Genomic DNA, 17,625 nt, shown 5'->3' with positions numbered 1-17,625 from the left:
TGAACCTCTCCCTATATATATATATATATATATATATATATATATATATATATATATATATATATGAGAGAAATTAGTATGCTTGGTACCAAGCATAAGTTTTTGTGATTGGTAGTAAGTTTGCATATTCCTCTCCACTCATTGAAATCGGGGCCCACATTCACATGGGTTAGGGAGTGATTGGGAATTGGAAGAAGTAGATGAGAATATAATACCTCACTATCAAGCATAAATTTTGTGCTGAGAGAAATTAGTATGCTTGGTACCAAGCATAAGTTTTTGTGATTGGTAGTAAGTTTGCATATTCCTCTCCACTCATTGAAATCGGGGCCCACATTCACATGGGTTAGGGAGTGATTGGGAATTGGAAGAAGTAGATGAGAATATAATACCTCACTATCAAGCATAAATTTTGTGCTTGGTACCATGCATACCTATTTTTTTCTCTCTCTCTCTAGATATATAGAATAAAAAATTAAAGAAAAAAAATTAAGAAAAATCTACAAATGCATATTTAATTTATAGGGATCACATGGAAGTTGCCGGAGAGGTGAAGTCGTTGAAGGAGAAGAGACGAGGTGGTGGAAGAGTTGTCATAACTGTTGGAGGTAGCCCGAAAGGTGGAGACGCTATTGTAGATGAAGAGGTGGAGAGGAAGAGGAGAAGAGGAGCTGGTGGAGAAGAGAGGAGCCAAAGAGGTAGGTGGAGAAGAGGGAGATGGAGAGATGAGAGCATTGTTGTAATTGATGGAGGTGGCGGAGGAGTTGGAGGAGAAGAGAGGAGGTGGTGGTGAAGATAGGAGTTAGCGGCGAGAGGCGACTGGATGGACATTGGGGTTTGATAAACTTTGGGTCTAGTTTAGTACAGGGTTGAGTTTAATTAACCCAAACTCCACTTTAATCGCTTTTAATTAGTGGTAAAAAAACCTTAAAATAGATTTTTACTGCTAGTTCACTCTTTCAAACACTTTTGCGACTGAAAAGCAGTCATGAGCGCTTTTGTCCACCGCTAAGGCCTTACTCTGCATGGCGGTACTGCTAACACAAATAGTGCCTCTATTTAAAATAGTGATTAGATTGTAATAACATAGAGTTATGATATGCTGAGTTATTTCATCAAGTTACATAACATTTAAGGCATGTTAGATTATGTAATGCAACATAATAAACAGTGTTTCAAAAAGGCCGATTTTATCGATTTATCGACTGTAAATAGGGGTTAGGTCATGGCCGATATGATTTTTGTAAAAATTTACCGCATATCAATTTTAGCCGACTTATCCTAGTATATCAGTGTAAATCTGATAAAAAGGCCAATTTCTTGTCGGTTAAAAATTGCCCTATTTTTTACAATTTACATTCTAGGTGAACCGATTCGGATTTGGAGGAAAAATCCTCTTTTTTCCATGCCCGACCCACATCCACTAAACAAAAACTATGCTATCCTATTCTACTTCACATTTACTTGTTGTGTAACCCTAATTCTCTCTTTCTTTATTGTTTTTTTCCCCAATCGCTCACAAATTTCTCAGTTGAGACCTCTATCGACGACCTCTTTCGAAGATCATCTCTTGATATTTTATTGAATATGCTTAGATTGCATTTTAGGAGATTATATTATATATGTTGACCATCCGTTATGACACTCTGGTTTTTACTACGTATCCTGAATATATCCATGATATCCAGGATCCGATATGAATTTTGGGCGTTTGGTATATTTCCTATAACCGATATTTAAAACATTGATAACAAATTTCGTGAGGGCTTTTTTATACGATGGTGGGAAGTAAAGCATATATTCTTGTTATACGTACACATAGCATGAGTATAAGTATTTTGCTAAATTGATACAGCTGTCATTGTCTCAAAGAAGAGATGGGACCTCAAATAACTAAGAAAACATTATCATGAAATATTTCAAATTTCTGAATTACATAGGAAAAAGGAACCGTTAACTTGAAAGGTATTCATGAAATCTTATGTCTTTTTAATATTGACAATAACTTTATGCTATTCTTTAAAGCCAGTGTAACCTGGGTACATTGTTGTCTCTAAGTGTAATAACCAGATGCTAGATTGCACAAACTATTCCAAATGAGTTCTATGTTCGTGTCTGATACATACGGACATTAACACTTGCCTGAATTTTTTACTAGACATGCCATACGCATCTCAAATTAAATATGAAAGATGTGTTTTAAATCATTATCAGTTCAAACCAAAGTTCAAAAGGTTGCTCATCAAACACCTTGGACGTATCTCTTAAACTGTTAGAAGAAACTATACTAACTAATGTTGAAATGCATTGCAAATATACTTATATACAAGAACCATCAAGGACTTGTAGTAGGTCCAATATTGGGGTTGTTAAGCCTGGGTGTCTTCACATCTTTATATAAATTTCTGATTCATACTTGTGAGTTAATAAAATATGGCAACCTATACCGAGAATTGGCTAGCGTCGAATGGACACATGGATTCATGTAAGATCGATATTGACTATCAATAGGACTTATTCATGTTCAAGCAGGTTTCAGAAAGTGCAAATTTTTTCATATTATATGCTTAATCATATTATATCGTGTATAATAAGGTAAATTAAACTCATTTTCAATAGTCAAGTATTTAAGTTTATGACAACTATAACACAAGACCATAACAAACTTAATAAATGAAACGACGAATAACCAAGGGGTAATGCTAAAAACCTATGGAGCGAAAATACAAGTGTGATGACACCATCAGTCAAAATGATACCATACAATTCAACAATAGCAAAAAAATCTAATTAGTTTTACGAATTATAACTTTCTAACAATTTCAATAACCTGAGAAACAACATAACAAGTCAATCTGATATTCATACCTAATAGATCTGTAACTATCATCAGAATCAAGCATGGTATGTTTATTTTTGTTACTGTTATTCACCTTCTTCACTCTCCAAAAGCTCTTCCTTTTTCCTCTTCGCTATCTTCATTCTTTTATTTTGAGCAGTGGCGTCTGGTCTTATAACTGGCATAACCACATAAGAGCTTATTATATTTTTGGAATTAGCTTATAAATGTCTAAAACTAATTATACATTATTTGCAAGGTTATCGATAGCGGATAACGTCGCGTAGCGGTGAGGCATCGCTAAGGCTATTTCGGGCTATTGCGACAAAATAGCAGTAAAAAGCGCAAAGTCAAATAGCGGTCTAATTTAGATATGTATAAATACTAAAAAAAATTAAAAAAAATCTAAGAAATCTAAAAATACATATTAGATGATTTAAAGAGATCCTAAACATGAAATAGACATGTAACCATAACGTAACACCAAAGATGACTAGAAGAGTCAAGAAGTCGTCGTCCAAATAGCGGTCTAATTTAGATATGTATAAATACTAAAAAAAATTAAAAAAAATCTAAGAAATCTAAAAATACATATTAGATGATTTAAAGAGATCCTAAACATGAAATAGACATGTAACCATAACGTAACACCAAAGATGACTAGAAGAGTCAAGAAGTCGTCGTCTTCGAGAAGATGAGCTTAGTGGTGATAGGACTGCCTAAGAGGAGCTCACGGTGAAGGGGGTGAGAGGAAGTATCAATGTAGGTGCCAGAGACTATGAGAGGTGGTGGGAGTATGCTGAAAATCACAGGTGACGGTGGAATGCAATGATCAATGGTTGGGTTTAATTTTAAAAAAATAAGCCTCAAACCGCTTTTAAATAGTAGTCAAAAAGCAAATTTTGAATGCAATCGCTCACTATTTACCGCTATGACACACTATTGGCCGCTTTTGCGAACAGACATATTCCGTAATATATCACCGCTATTGCGTGATAGCATAGCGGACGATAGCGTCGCGGGAATGGACCGCTAACGCTATTAGCGCCGCTATTGCGGGGCTATTTACCGCTATTTATAACAATGATTATTTGTTACCCCTCTTGTCTTCCCTTTTGATTGTGCTGATTAATCCTCCTCCAACTCGAAGTGTATCAAGGCGTCCTCCTTTGCAGACATGGTCTTCTCTAGTTTACTCATCATTAACTCCATATAGGATAGGCAAATTGGATAACAGGTCTCGTTGGTTTCTTCCTTTCTCATTTGCCCAAATTTAGGCTGTACTTAATAAAACCATGCCATTAAGCTTCAGCTTTTCCAAAGTTTGTCTCTATCAGTGTGGCATTAGAAAGTGAAACATTTGGATTCCTTATCCAAAATTGGGTTGTAAAGATTGTTTGAAACTTTCAATACTGAGTGGACGAAGAACAATGGAAATGACTGTAAGTATATATCTACTTACGAACTTATTGCTATGGGCTTGGATGATCTCCTTTGTTAAAAGACTTGATCTATTTGAGACTTGCAACTTGTAATTGACCAAACTGGTTATCTTATGAGTTTGAAGTCCTTTTGTGAGTCAAGTCCACTTATTGTACTAAATCGTAAGATATGTACTAACTATTATGCTTATATCAATTGGTGTCAGATTTGATAGAATACCATGGATTTGAGTCTTCATTTAATTTTCTTTTTTGGCTAGTGCTTCTAGGAGGACCCAAAAATGGGACAGAGTGGTGGACAGGTGATGTGGCAGTGTACACATCTCCATCAATTATGATGACTGGGCTGTAATTATACTGACTTCAACTTATATCAGGGTATTTTTGTCATCAAATTCTCTCTTTGTCTTCGCCAATCTAAAAACTCCAACTCCAAAGAGCCCATATTATTCTTTTCCCAAATAAAAAAAGATCAGTCACATCATCTTCTTTAATCACAGTTGGCTCCTTCTTCAATAATCAGGAACACTATGAACGACGCCATTACCTTTCTCCAATCATCCTGCATCATTAATCTTCATTCTATCAATAATTCTATCATATAGAGTAATTGGGGCTGGACCATTTCTCTTTCCTTCCTTCAAGAATTTTCTTTATCATGTGAGTGCTTGAGTAAGTGTTTGATTCACAAGCCAGCAAACAAGATATTGATTCAAGACGTGATAAACTCATATAGAAATTCATTTGCAATAGGTGACGAAGATCATATTATAGAAGCAAAATAAGCAGTGAAATTGCTATGTCTTCATAAAAAGAGATGAACAAATATACTAGGTTTCATTTTTATAAAAATTCTGAAGTCAAAATTAATAAAGAGGATATGAGATTTATTTTTGTTGGCAATTTGAGGTTTTTTCCATTATGCTAGCTTATTGGGATGTTGAGGGTTTGGTAAGACTGGTGGTCATTATCAGAGTTGTCAAAGTCACCTCACAGGCTCGCGGAGATGGTGTTGACCAGGACATCGTCATCGTCGCCGAATTCCGGCCATCAGTACGACCGCAGTAGCAGTCAGAAGGCGACGCTAGGGTTTTCAGTGTGTAGTCCTTTTTCTGAGGTACAACAGAAGAAGGCGGCGTTGAGATAAAATTGTAAAGAAAGATTACTTTTAACTATTCCCAAGTTGCCCTTTGCAACCATTTATTGCGGTCCAACCTTTCAAACAAAGATAAATGACAAATTGTGCCAACTCATCTATTCCATCCAAGGGTCCCAAATATTTGGGTCCAAAAAAATTATTCTTGTAAAAATATTATAATAATTAGGGGACTTTTAATGCGGTTGTATACATGTACACATTTTATCATCATGCTCACTCATCTCTGCATCAGACTTCTTACTTCTTCATCACCTGTTCGTGACATATACCCATCCACACTCCAGGATCCAGACATGAAAAATCCATATCTTAACTCTAAAGTTATGGTAAAGGTCGAAGATCATATTTTTATATTAATTCTAACATGCCCCCGCTGGTTGAATGCGCTTTATATGGGCTGAAAACTTGGACTCATGCAGCGATAACAATTTAAAAGTACGCATTAAATTTGTGGTCACCAGGATTCGAACCTAGGTTGCTTTGATACCATCTTAAGTTGAGTCCCTCTAACCATTAGACCAAAACTCCAAAGTTATGGTGAGGGCCGATGATTATATTTTAATATTAATTCTAACACCATGATATACCAATCATTAAATTTTCAAGTTTATGTATTCTAATATGAACTAGTACAACATGTAAAATCATTTTTTAGAGAATTACTGTGGTTGAAAGATTGGGTTTGTACCTCCTAAATAGTAAGTATTAAAAGAGAGATTCACAAAGGAATACAACATCTGTTGTGAGATCTTTTGTCTTCTCTTTTCACTTCTTTTTCTCTTTCTATCTTCTTGTCTCATTCTCTTTCTTATAAGACAAAGGTTAAGTCAGTTCTCACGAGTCCCATAGGCTACATCCATTAGATTTAAAGTTCTGGTGATTTGTGGTCTCTGATTTATGTATATTATTTTTTAAGCAACTCATTTCTTTAAGATTTAAGATGTGTATTTGAGAGAATGCTATCTCGTCTGAGGCCGAGAAAAGTGTTTAAAAAACAAAGTCCTTAAAAAACATAAGAACTGAACTCATCACTTCTCCTAACAAGTTTGGATTTATGCATTGTGATTTAAAAAGTTCCTCCAATTGCACCTTTTGTTCCAAAGTCATTAACCAAGAATAATATGAACTAATCACTAAATTCTCAAGATCTCAAATCACTGCCAATTTTTATCTTCAGCCAACTTCAAAATTTTTGCCTTAGTTTACCAGCATACTTTATGGCTTTTACATCTGGTAACTGTATGACTATCACACCCTTCTAGTCTATTGGTTCTCGTCCATCTCAATTCCCACAGTACAGTTACTTGTTTATTGAAAATCTTAGAATTGCTTAAATGTTTTAACAATAGATTAATGGTTTATTTTATGACCATCTTAACAATTTTCCTTTGATTTTGTACTTGAAAGCACTTGAAAACTTTATTTCTGAGTGATAAAGGTTGTTTCGATACGCTAACCCGGATCCATAATTGTTCTTGGATATTTGGATCTGCATGTATGTTTTTCTTCTGTCAGGTTTTCGAGTTGAGTAGAAATCAGGGTCCAGAGGAAGCATTCCATTTGTTCAGAAACGTACCTCGTTTCAGAATTCTTGTTTGCGGTGGAGATGGGACAGTTGGTTGGGTACTGAATGCTATAGACAGGCAAAAGTTTGAATCACCTCCACCGGTTGCGATTCTTCCAGCTGGAACTGGCAATGACCTTGCAAGAGTTCTGTCTTGGGGAGGTGGTCTTAGTGCTGTTGAAAGACGGGGAGGATTATATACATTTCTTCACCATATAGAAAATGCTGCAGTTACCCTTCTTGATCGCTGGAAGATAGAGATAAATTCCCAAGCCTCTCTAGTGCAACCCCTGAGATTTATGAACAATTATCTTGGTACATTTAAACATTTAAACTTTTCCTCTAGATTAGGTATAACTTTGTTCGTTTTAACAGGGATTGGATGTGATGCGAAAGTTGCATTAGATATCCATAATTTGAGAGAGGAAAACCCTGAAAAATTTTGTAATCAGGTAAACGATCTCTCTCCTACAAAATTAGAGTACATTCAAATAGTTGTTTTGTATTCTTAAAGTCCCTTATTATACTAGAACTCTAAAGTTATGGTGAGAGCTGAAGGTTATTATTTTATATTCTAACATACTCCCACAGGTTGAGTGCCCTTCTCTATAGGCTGAAACCTAGACTTACGTAGCGGTATCTATTTTTTTAGGTCCGCAATAAATTTATGGTCATTGGGATTTGAACTTGGGTTACTCTGATACCATCTTAAAATCCCTCTAACCATTACACCAGAGCTCTGAAGTTGTGGTGAGGGCTGAGGGTTATTATTTTATATTCTAACATGTATATTTGTGATGTTTTTGTAGGGTTCTAGTTTTTTTCCTTGCATATGTTTTTCTCGAGTGTTCTTTATTCTTGATGAAATTTTTGCCTCTGCTCTGGATGTCCACCGCAGTTCATTTCTTTTGCATACTTTGTATGCTTGACAATTTAAGCTGAACCCCCGTCAAGGAAATTGTAAAATTGAATAAGCTATGTAAAACGCATTTGCATTTGAGAGTTTTTCTATTTCACCTCATAGTGACATTCATGGCAGCGGTCTATCAGCTGAAACAAATTGCTTGAATCGAGTATTGATTATAAGGTGATCTGTAAAGGATGCAAAAACACGCAACGCAGGAAATTTTCATGTGTTGCAATTTCAAAAACTCATGGTAGAAAATTAGGATGGACGATACAATCTGTTCATCATAATTTACTTGGTCTAAATTTTTGTGGAAGAAAATTGGTGCGATTTAAAGGCCTTCTTTCCTATCAGTAGGTGATCCCATCTTTTTGTATTATTAAGAAGATGCACAATTTACAGTCACTTGATGCATAAGAAGAAAACTTCAAGTCAAATGATTTTCATTTGCAGCATTTTTGAGCATGTAAATCGTGATGAATTGATGGAATATCCTTGCGATCAGTCCTTGCGTTTTGTTTCAGTAGAAATTTGTCAAGTCATCTCCTTTGTGGAAGATGATGTGGGAGGGCCTTGACTTCTCCTTGCCTCAAACTCTTAGCATCTCGCCTACACATGCGACAAATCGTTAGAGGTGCCGGAGTGGGCTGCTCTGGTTGGCCCTCTGGTGGTCAAGTTAGTCATCCCTTAAATGTGACTTGAATGCAAGAGAATAACTGTCAGATGCTGCTTGGGATGCCCAATTTAAGTTAGAAAATTTTTATTGTCATGAGGGCTTCCTTTCTATGGACGATTGTACAGTTGGATCGAAGCTTCCTCGTGACTGCCTGTCCCTTGATTTGAGGGAATACTGAATGGACGTAAGGCGGCGTGGTGGCTGACTGGACAAGGGCATGGAGCAGGGTGCCCCACTGATATACCTACCATTCCCTAGGTGGTATGCTGCACATGGGCTATGTTCAGTTAGGAGGTGAAGGATGGTGAAGTCTTATCTTCATCAAGGGTGAGCTCGAGCTCGTCGAGGATAAGCTATGTCGCTTCAGGGACTGAAATGGGTGCTTATCCTGACCTGGGTTTATGATGCTGAGGTGATCCCTGCTGATCTCTGAGGTGATCCCTGCTGATCTCTTCTGCTAGATTGGCATTGGCAGAATCGTACGGTAATCTTGCCGGAAGGGTCTGAACATGTGGGATGCTTCGATTGGTTCTTGGGATGGGGTTAATGATATGCACAACACATTTACACTACACTTTGGTGCATATCTACTTCTTTCTAACTCTGCGTGTGTACTTGTGGAGAGAAGCCAGTTGAACTAAGAAGCAATTTGACTTGATATTATCACGAGAATGGAACAAAAGAAGAATTTTTTATAACTAAAAATTGGAAGTATCTAATGCAGTGAATATACCATAGGTTGGTGAGGATACGGTTCTCTCGGTTCATGAACGTGGACTATCTACATGAGTTTGGATTTTGAGTTCAAGATCTCTATAATATGGGTCTCAATAAGAAGTTATTTTTATCTATCATTCTAAAATGATAGAATCATTCTTCCGATAAGCACTATAACCTACGAAATAATCAGGAGTCAGACTTCTCAGATCAGGAACATGATTGAATATGAGATGATGATAGATGATGTTAGGAATTACTAGAACTCTATAAGAGTTTATGTTATTTATTCCCTTTGAACTCCTACTGGTCAAAGTTTGAGTTGAAAGTGAAATTTATGCATACATACATGTGTACTACATAGAATTTTTAAGCTTGATCAGTGGCATACCCTTTTAAGGAATCAGTGTTGTTGCGTCCTTGTTTATATCACATCGCCATGTTCATGCTTAGATTCTGTTCTACAAGTGAAGCTAGGAGGCAGGCGTAGAGACTGCTTTAAACTTGCTGAGCCATAGTAAACACAAACAACCTTACATAGTACTTTGGAAGTACAAGGGACCAACATGTCAGCCCAACTCCATGAATTTTTAGTGGCGGAGTCAGAGTTATATCCATGTAGTTCCATATTTCTAGCCCAGTTAGAACTCATCTTAATATTGTTCAAGGAAACAGAGATTCATAGAATAATCTTTTACGCCTTTTTTGTGTTTGATTTGGCAAGAATTTTTTTTGTGTCGCGGAAACTAACAGATGGATTTACGGAGAGATTGTGAATCATCCTTAAACAATGGAATTAACATTTCTGGTCTTCTGCGAGTAAGTGCTCATGTAAGGAAAAAATGACGTTAAATGAGGGGCTTCCCTTCTGTTTGATTATTCCATTCATGATTCATTAACAATCCACTATAAACATGTGTTACATTTCCTGTTAAAGTGATAGTGGTAGCTGAAGATTCATTATTTGGTTTCTTTTCTTTCTGGCTGAGATTTTCTTTATTGACTTTCGAAGGTAAAAGCTTCTCTGTTACTGTGCAGTTCTTAAATAAAATACTCTATGCAAGAGAAGGTGCAAAGAACATTATGGACAACACTTTTGCGGACTTCCAATGGCAAGTTAGACTAGAGGTAGATGGCGTCGAAATAGAAATTCCTGAGGTGAGTTCCTGTGATTTATCTTAAGATGCTGAAACTTTGAGTTAAACAAGGACCCTCTTCTCCTTTCCTCTTCGTAGTTCTTCTATCACTTCTGGACCACCAATTATTTGCAACAGAATAAAAGAGAAAATTTTAGTTTGTGAATGCTTCCAAGGGACAGGAAAAAGAAATGGAATATGCTAATCAAGTAATCACTTTTATCATTGTTTGGTTACTCTAATAAAGCAAAAAGGGTGTTGAGTCTTTTTTCTCTACTGAGCTCTTGCAGGGCGATGTGTTGGGTCTGTGATTTGTTGATAACTATTAGGTTAGCAATACTACCGTTACCCTTTTTTAAACACCCAAACCATGCTTCAGCTTCTATTCCAGTGAGTTGGAAGGTGTTTCAGAGCAAACAGAGGGAGATAATTAGCGCGCTCTCTTGGATGCTATTAATAGAATTAGGAAAACAAAGAGATTTGTCCCTAATCAATGTGGGACTAAACTCACAATAACACAAATTTTCACACTTTCTCTCAAGTTGAGTGTACGTATCGTACATGCTTAGCTTGTCACAAATAAAATTCACTCGTGTTCTCCTAAGAGGTCTTTTGAGAATATTTGCGAGTTGATGCTCTAATGATATGTGTTTGACTCTAATGGTTCTCTTCTCCATCTTCTCACAAATCAAGTGGCAATCAATCTTTACATGTTTGTCTTCTTATAAAACATCAGGTTCCCAGCTATGTGAATGGCAGCCTTGTTGTCTTCATACAAACTCATAGGACACTCAAGAGGATAATTAATTTTTATTAATATATCTCTAAACCAGATTAGCTCATAAGTCATATTCGTTATAACTCGATATTCGGATTTAGCTATAGATCGAGAGACTGCACTTTACTTCTCACTCTTCCATGATACTAGATTTCCTCCAAGAAACACACTATCCAGTAATCGATCGTCTGTCCACAGAAGAGCTTGTTCAATCTGCATATGAGAATTCTGCAACTCTCGTGTAACCGATTCTGAATAGAAAACTTCTTTTCTTGGAGTTTTCTAAAGATTCCTGAGAATCCTCTTTACAGCTTCTATATGGGGTATCCTAGATGCCGAAGAAACTGACTAGCTACATTGGCAACAAATGCAATATCTAGTCTAGTGATTGTTAGGTCGTTTAGTTTCTTTACGAGTCGTCTGTATTTTTAAATATCCTCCAGTAACTCCCCTTGATTTAGTATTAATTGATCTTGTCATCTATATGTGAGTCAATGCCCTTGCATTTTGACAACTCAACATTCAGCAACATATCAAACACATATTTTCTCTAAGATAAAAGAATTTTCTTCTTCGATCTAGCCACCTCGATACCTAGAAAGTATTTTGAGGACCTAAGATACTTAGTCGAAAATTGTCGCTATAGATGCTCCTTTAAATGACTAATGCCATTTGCATCATCTCTAGTGATCACAGTATAGTCAACATATACAACCAAAAGAATCTGTTTCCCACCATAAAATCTTTAGAAAACCGAGTGGTCTTTCCAAGCTCGATGAAGATCAAACGTCTGGACATCCGGACAGGTGCTGCAAAATGTCCAAACCAAGCTTTCGGAGATTGTTTCAAGCTATAAAGGGATTTCTTCAACTTGCAAATATTTCCATACTCCCTTTGAGCAACAAAACGTGGTCTTTGCTCTGTAAACCTCCTCATTAAGAATGCCATTAAGGAATGTATACTTAATATCCAATTGATGTAGTGACCAGTGATAGCGAGTCGCAAGAGAAATAAGAATGCGAATATATGTTATTTTTGCTACAGGAGAGAAGGTCTCAATATAGTCCACTCCATATATCTGTGAATATCCCTTTGCAGCAAGTCGAGCTTTGACGCGAGCTAGAGAGCCATCTGGATTAATTTGATTGTGTAAACCCACTTGTAGCCTACCGCCTTTTCCCGTGGTGGTAGTGAAACAAAATTTCAAGTCCCATTTTGTTCCAAAATTGTTATCTTCTCTTGCATTAGTGCCGTCCAACCTGGGTCAGATAGAACTTCTGACAAATTCTTGGGAACCGAGTGAGAATTCAAATAAGCTATGAAAGAATGATATAATGGAGATAACGAAGGGTAATGGACATAGTATGTAATAGGATACCGAGATTCAGGTCTCTTACCCTTTCAAAGGGTAATGGGAAGACCATCAGTAGTTTTAACACTCAGTTGTATGGTCATATTTTGACTAGCTAGTATATTGGCCTTTTGGTTGATTTGGCCTTTGACGCATGTTTTGGAGCAACACGTCTTGTATAAACCTGCATTGGTTCCGCAAACTCGGATGGTAGATCAGCATATACACCAGTCTTTAAAAGAACAATAACAATGGTTTCCTGAATGACAAAGGAGTCATAATCATCGTGAGTGTCTGAAGATTCATCAAAAGCATTATTGTCTGGTTTGTTTTTAAAGAAGGTAACATCAGCTGAAATAATATAATGATTTAAAGAAGAACAATAACACTTGTATCCTTTTTGTGTTCTAGAATATCCAATAAAAAAATATCCCTAAGAGACTTCAAATCTAATTTCGTCCTTTGAAGATTATGATTGTGAATAAAGCATAAAGACTCGAAGATATTGGGAGGTAAATAAAAAGCGTCTTCATCTAAAAGTACAAAAGGGAAGTAGGAGTTTTGTTTCCTAAAACAGATAAGGGTAATCTATTGATCAGATAGCAAGCAATCAAAAAGGCCTCTCCTAAAAATATTTTGGAACTTCACGATGAAATAATAGTATTCTAGTAATTTCTAGCAAATGTTGGCTCTTATGCTCAGATACCCTGTTTTATTAGGGTGTATAAATACAAGATGACTAGTGTATAATTTTATTTTTTTCTAAATATTTTGTGAATGAATTATCAAAATATTCCTTAGCTTTGTCTGTTCTTAAAATTTTAATGGTATTATGAAATTGATTTTTAACCTTAGCACAAAAAACTTTAAAAATAGAGAACACTTTAGAATAATTTTTCAGCAAATAAATCCAAGTTATGCAAGAAAAGTCATCTACAAAACTAACAAAATATTTAAAACCGAGTTTTGATGGAATAGAATAAGGAACCCATACATCTGAATGAACTAAATCAAATGGGTTACTAATCCTCTTATTGACACAACTTGGGTAAGAAACTCGATATTTTCTTAGTTGACATGACTCACACTCTAAGGACTCAACCTGACTCAAATCTGAAACTAAAGTTTTAAGAACCGAAAATAGGAGTGATCAAGTTGACAATGTGCATCAAATACTAATGTAGAGCTGATGTAGGCCACCTGGTCCTTAGTAAAGTCTAGCTCATACAAGTCGTCCCGCTCATGTCCTATGCCAATCGCCTTCCTTGTCCAGAGTGTTTGAAAATTACAATGTGTAGCAAAAAATATTAAGGTGTTTAATGCTTTAGTAATCTTATTGACTGATTAGAGATTAAATGAAAAATGAGAAAGATATAGCACAAATAAAAGTGGAATAGCACTAATATTGGTAGATCTAACACATTCTAAAGGTGTAGTGGAGCCATCAGCTAATACTGCTGAAGAAAAAGAGACAGTAAGTGTGCCTGAGAATAATATACCTTAGTTCCCAGTCATATGATCATTGTCTCTAAATCGATAATCAAAATATGAGATGATGACGATGTAGGACAAGCAGTGGGTTTGCCTGACTGGTCAAGTGTAGATATAGTAGGAGATGTCTTCTTAATTGCTGGAATAGCTGAAGTTGGAACTGCTCAAGCTAGCGGCCGGTTTCATCTTCTATGGGACTCTCTTAGGCAGTCACATGAACACTCTGATACTATTTTCTATATAACCCAAGATGATGGAATTTCATATGACCTGGCTTCTTGCAGTAATGACAGTGAATAGAGGAACTATCTCCTGTAGCTCTTTGTGAACTATCATCTCATCCTCCACGTGCTTTAATGTGTCCTCCATGTCCACCAATACGACCTCCACCACGGCCATCACTTCGACTAGTCGATTATCTACTTTGTATGGCAAGAGTAAACATGTTTACAGACTCAGTTGTGTTACTCATTGAAAGTGTCGTAACTACTGATCTTAAAAAATAATATCTTTGCTAAAGAGTGTATAGCAGAGCTCTCAAAAACCTATAGCTTTGCTGAGCTATGGGATTGCGGAAGAGAACCGGGAATGGTGAGTACCATCAGCTAATCTCATTGGCCCTGCATTTTCTATCCTTCCCCTATAATAGGGAAAATCAGTCTTAACTCCTCTATGAGGCGATTGAAGTTGCCATAGTGCTCATCGAAAGTCTGACTCTACTCACCCATCTTGCTCCTAAACAACTCTTGAATAACATCATATGCCCGATTAGCGTGCCCATGACCTGAGTATAATTGCTCCAAAAACTTTCAGACCTGTTTCACTATATTACAGTGAGTCGTTAGCTAAAGGACTTGTGGTTCCATGCTATTCCAAATATGATGAAGGGGACCAATGTCATCTTATTTTCAAGAGGCGGTAGCTGGTACGGGGGATCATCAGTAAAATGATGATATTTCCTCCAACCTAAAACATAGACTCAAGCAGGTAATTAGACCCATTTAATATCTGATCAGTGACCTTGCTAGAAAGTACCTATGTGTGGGTCTTCATTTCAATCCTCTCTACCGCTATAATAGTAGAATCGCTTGAATACGCAATCAATGCAACAAATAAGATCCTCTAGTAAGTAATCTCCCAACAAATAAAACTATCAATCTATTGTCAGACACTGCTCAACCTCGTCAAGCAAGCCCAATAAAAAATCAACCTCCAACAAGCAATCACACCATCAATAACAAATCAAAGCATCAACAAGCAATCATGCCATCAACAAGCAATCAAACCATCCTCTAGTAAGCGTTGTCTTTTTACTATTCAGATCTAGAACCTACGGATCTGGAATAGTTTTTTTTTTGGTGGGGGGAGAGGGGGGGTCTGGGGCTTTCAATCTAGGCAGTGGGGTTTACTGAACAGGGAAGTCGAAGTCAACATGAGAGAAGGGGTCAGGTTGGATCTGATCGGGGTGAGACAGAGGGTCATGATGCTGCTGAAGGCAAGGGTAGGGCAGCGGCAAGGGTCGCCATTGGAGGTAAGGGTAGGGAAGCAGCAGAGCGGTGAAGGTGAGGGCAGGGCGCTGGAGGCGGTAGGGATCTTGGCCTAACAAGAGAGGGGTCTTGTTATGGGATGTTAGAGGCGGGATAGTGTTTCAACTGTGGCGGGAGGGCTGATCAATGAGCAGGGAGGGGAATTAGGCTAGGGTTTAGAAATTTGGAGAGTAGAGAGTGGCTGGCTCTGATACCGTATTTCAGGTTAAATAGAGAGAGATAATTAGCTCTCTCTCTTGAATGTTATTAATAGAATTAGGAAAACGATGAGGCTTGTTCCTAGCCAGTGTGGGACAAAAGACACAATAGAACAACTCTCAATAGAAGGAACAACAGAAAAACGTGAAAGTACTATAATAAATGGAAATGGATAGTGTTTCAACTGTGGCGGGAGGGCTGATCAATGAGCAGGGAGGGGAATTAGGCTAGGGTTTAGAAATTTGGAGAGTAGAGAGTGGCTGGCTCTGATACCGTATTTCAGGTTAAATAGAGAGAGATAATTAGCTCTCTCTCTTGAATGTTATTAATAGAATTAGGAAAACGATGAGGCTTGTTCCTAGCCAGTGTGGGACAAAAGACACAATAGAACAACTCTCAATAGAAGGAACAACAGAAAAACGTGAAAGTACTATAATAAATGGAAATCTTAGGGCTATAGCTTTCTTCTAGATCCTAAAACCTCTTGAATATATGGAAGAATTGAAGGAGAGCTTAATTTATTTATTCTCTCTTTGTTTTTCCTAGTAGTTTCTGTTATACCAACACAACCCATGATTTCATCACTACTTTCACAGCGGCATCTATGCACTAGAATACTTTCATTAAGCTATTAACAATATTTTCAGGGTTCTGAAGGTGTGCTTGTTACAAATATCAGAAGCTACATGGGAGGAGTTGACCTATGGAAAAATGAAGATGAAAACTATGACATATTCAGCCCACAATCAATGCATGATAAGAAGCTAGAAATAGTCAGTATAGGCGGAACATGGCATTTGGGGAAGCTCCAGGTAACTAGGAAAGCCATTCATATCCCACCATTATGTACATTGAAACCTCTTAATAATTAATATCATAGATTTGTTCAATTATCTTGAATTGGATACAAATCACTTAGTGATGAGTGGCAATACCAGAGCTAATACAGTGTCGGTACTAGGTTGGACTGTCTAGTGCTCAAAAGCTGGCACAAGGGCAATACATCAAGATCCAGCTCTTTGCTTCATTTCCTGTTCAAATAGATGGAGAGCCTTGGATTCAGCAACCATGCATTCTTGAGATATCTCATCATGGACAGGTTGTTTTTCTTCTGTCTTATGTCTAAAACAAATATATATCATATACTCATCAAGACGGTATTTTAACATGAAATCTGAGCGAGAACAATCTCCCATTAGCGGAATGCACATACAAAGAGAATCCTGTATGTTTTGAGACATGTTGGATATTCGCATTTTTTGGTATCCATGTCCAACCTAAACATGTTATATGCTAAATGGATATCAGATACTGATATCCACATTCAAAAAATAAACGCAAACGCGTATATGAAAGAAATTATTTATATCCAACTTGCAATCTCATTCCGGACTGCGTCACACAGGAACCTGAAAATGGTCTTAACAAAGATCTGCCAGCAGAATGACACAGAGCTATAGAACAATGAGCAGGATCTCGTAATTCACACTTGAGTTCATTTGGATGGGGAGCTGTATTCTTGTTCATTAACCAATCAACCTTTTGTTTCTATCATCTATGCTTTCTTGATGGTCAGCTATCCTTCTAGTTGGATGGATGTTTTGCCCCAGGCAATTTTTAGGGTAATTGCGTATTAGTCCCTTAAATCATCTTTAATTGCCAAAAAGTCCCTCAAATCTCAGTATTTGCGAAAAAGCCCCTCAAATCATCAATTTTATTGCCAAATTGTCCCTCTGGTAAGTTGAAGGGGTGAAATTCTGTCAACTCAAACGAAGATGTATAGATTTCCCATTATCCAACATGCACCCCCCCCCCCCCCA

At 37.0% G+C, this 17,625-nt stretch overlaps 1 protein-coding gene across 3 annotated transcripts in view; it reads left to right on the top strand.

Annotated features, from left to right (window-relative positions):
• Window positions 1–17,625, top strand: part of LOC109834111 (diacylglycerol kinase 1-like) — a 24,540-nt gene that overhangs the window by 5,631 nt on the left and 1,284 nt on the right. Inside the window, exons 3-7 of one of the 3 annotated variants that reach the window (XM_020402026.1) lie at window positions 6,956–7,319; window positions 7,380–7,456; window positions 10,343–10,462; window positions 16,453–16,617; window positions 16,767–16,904. In XM_020402026.1, the coding sequence (XP_020257615.1) occupies window positions 6,956–7,319; window positions 7,380–7,456; window positions 10,343–10,462; window positions 16,453–16,617; window positions 16,767–16,904 (864 nt within the window). Of the gene's footprint in view, window positions 1–6,955; window positions 7,457–10,342; window positions 10,463–16,452; window positions 16,618–16,766; window positions 16,905–17,625 lie in introns of all 3 variants that reach the window. The other 2 variants (XM_020402025.1, XM_020402027.1) reach the window with 2 other exon arrangements.

This window comes from Asparagus officinalis, chromosome 3 (genome assembly GCF_001876935.1).
Source record: "Asparagus officinalis chromosome 3, Aspof.V1, whole genome shotgun sequence".
Taxonomy (NCBI): domain Eukaryota; kingdom Viridiplantae; phylum Streptophyta; class Magnoliopsida; order Asparagales; family Asparagaceae; genus Asparagus; species Asparagus officinalis.
This window is presented reverse-complemented; position numbering and strand designations above follow the sequence as displayed.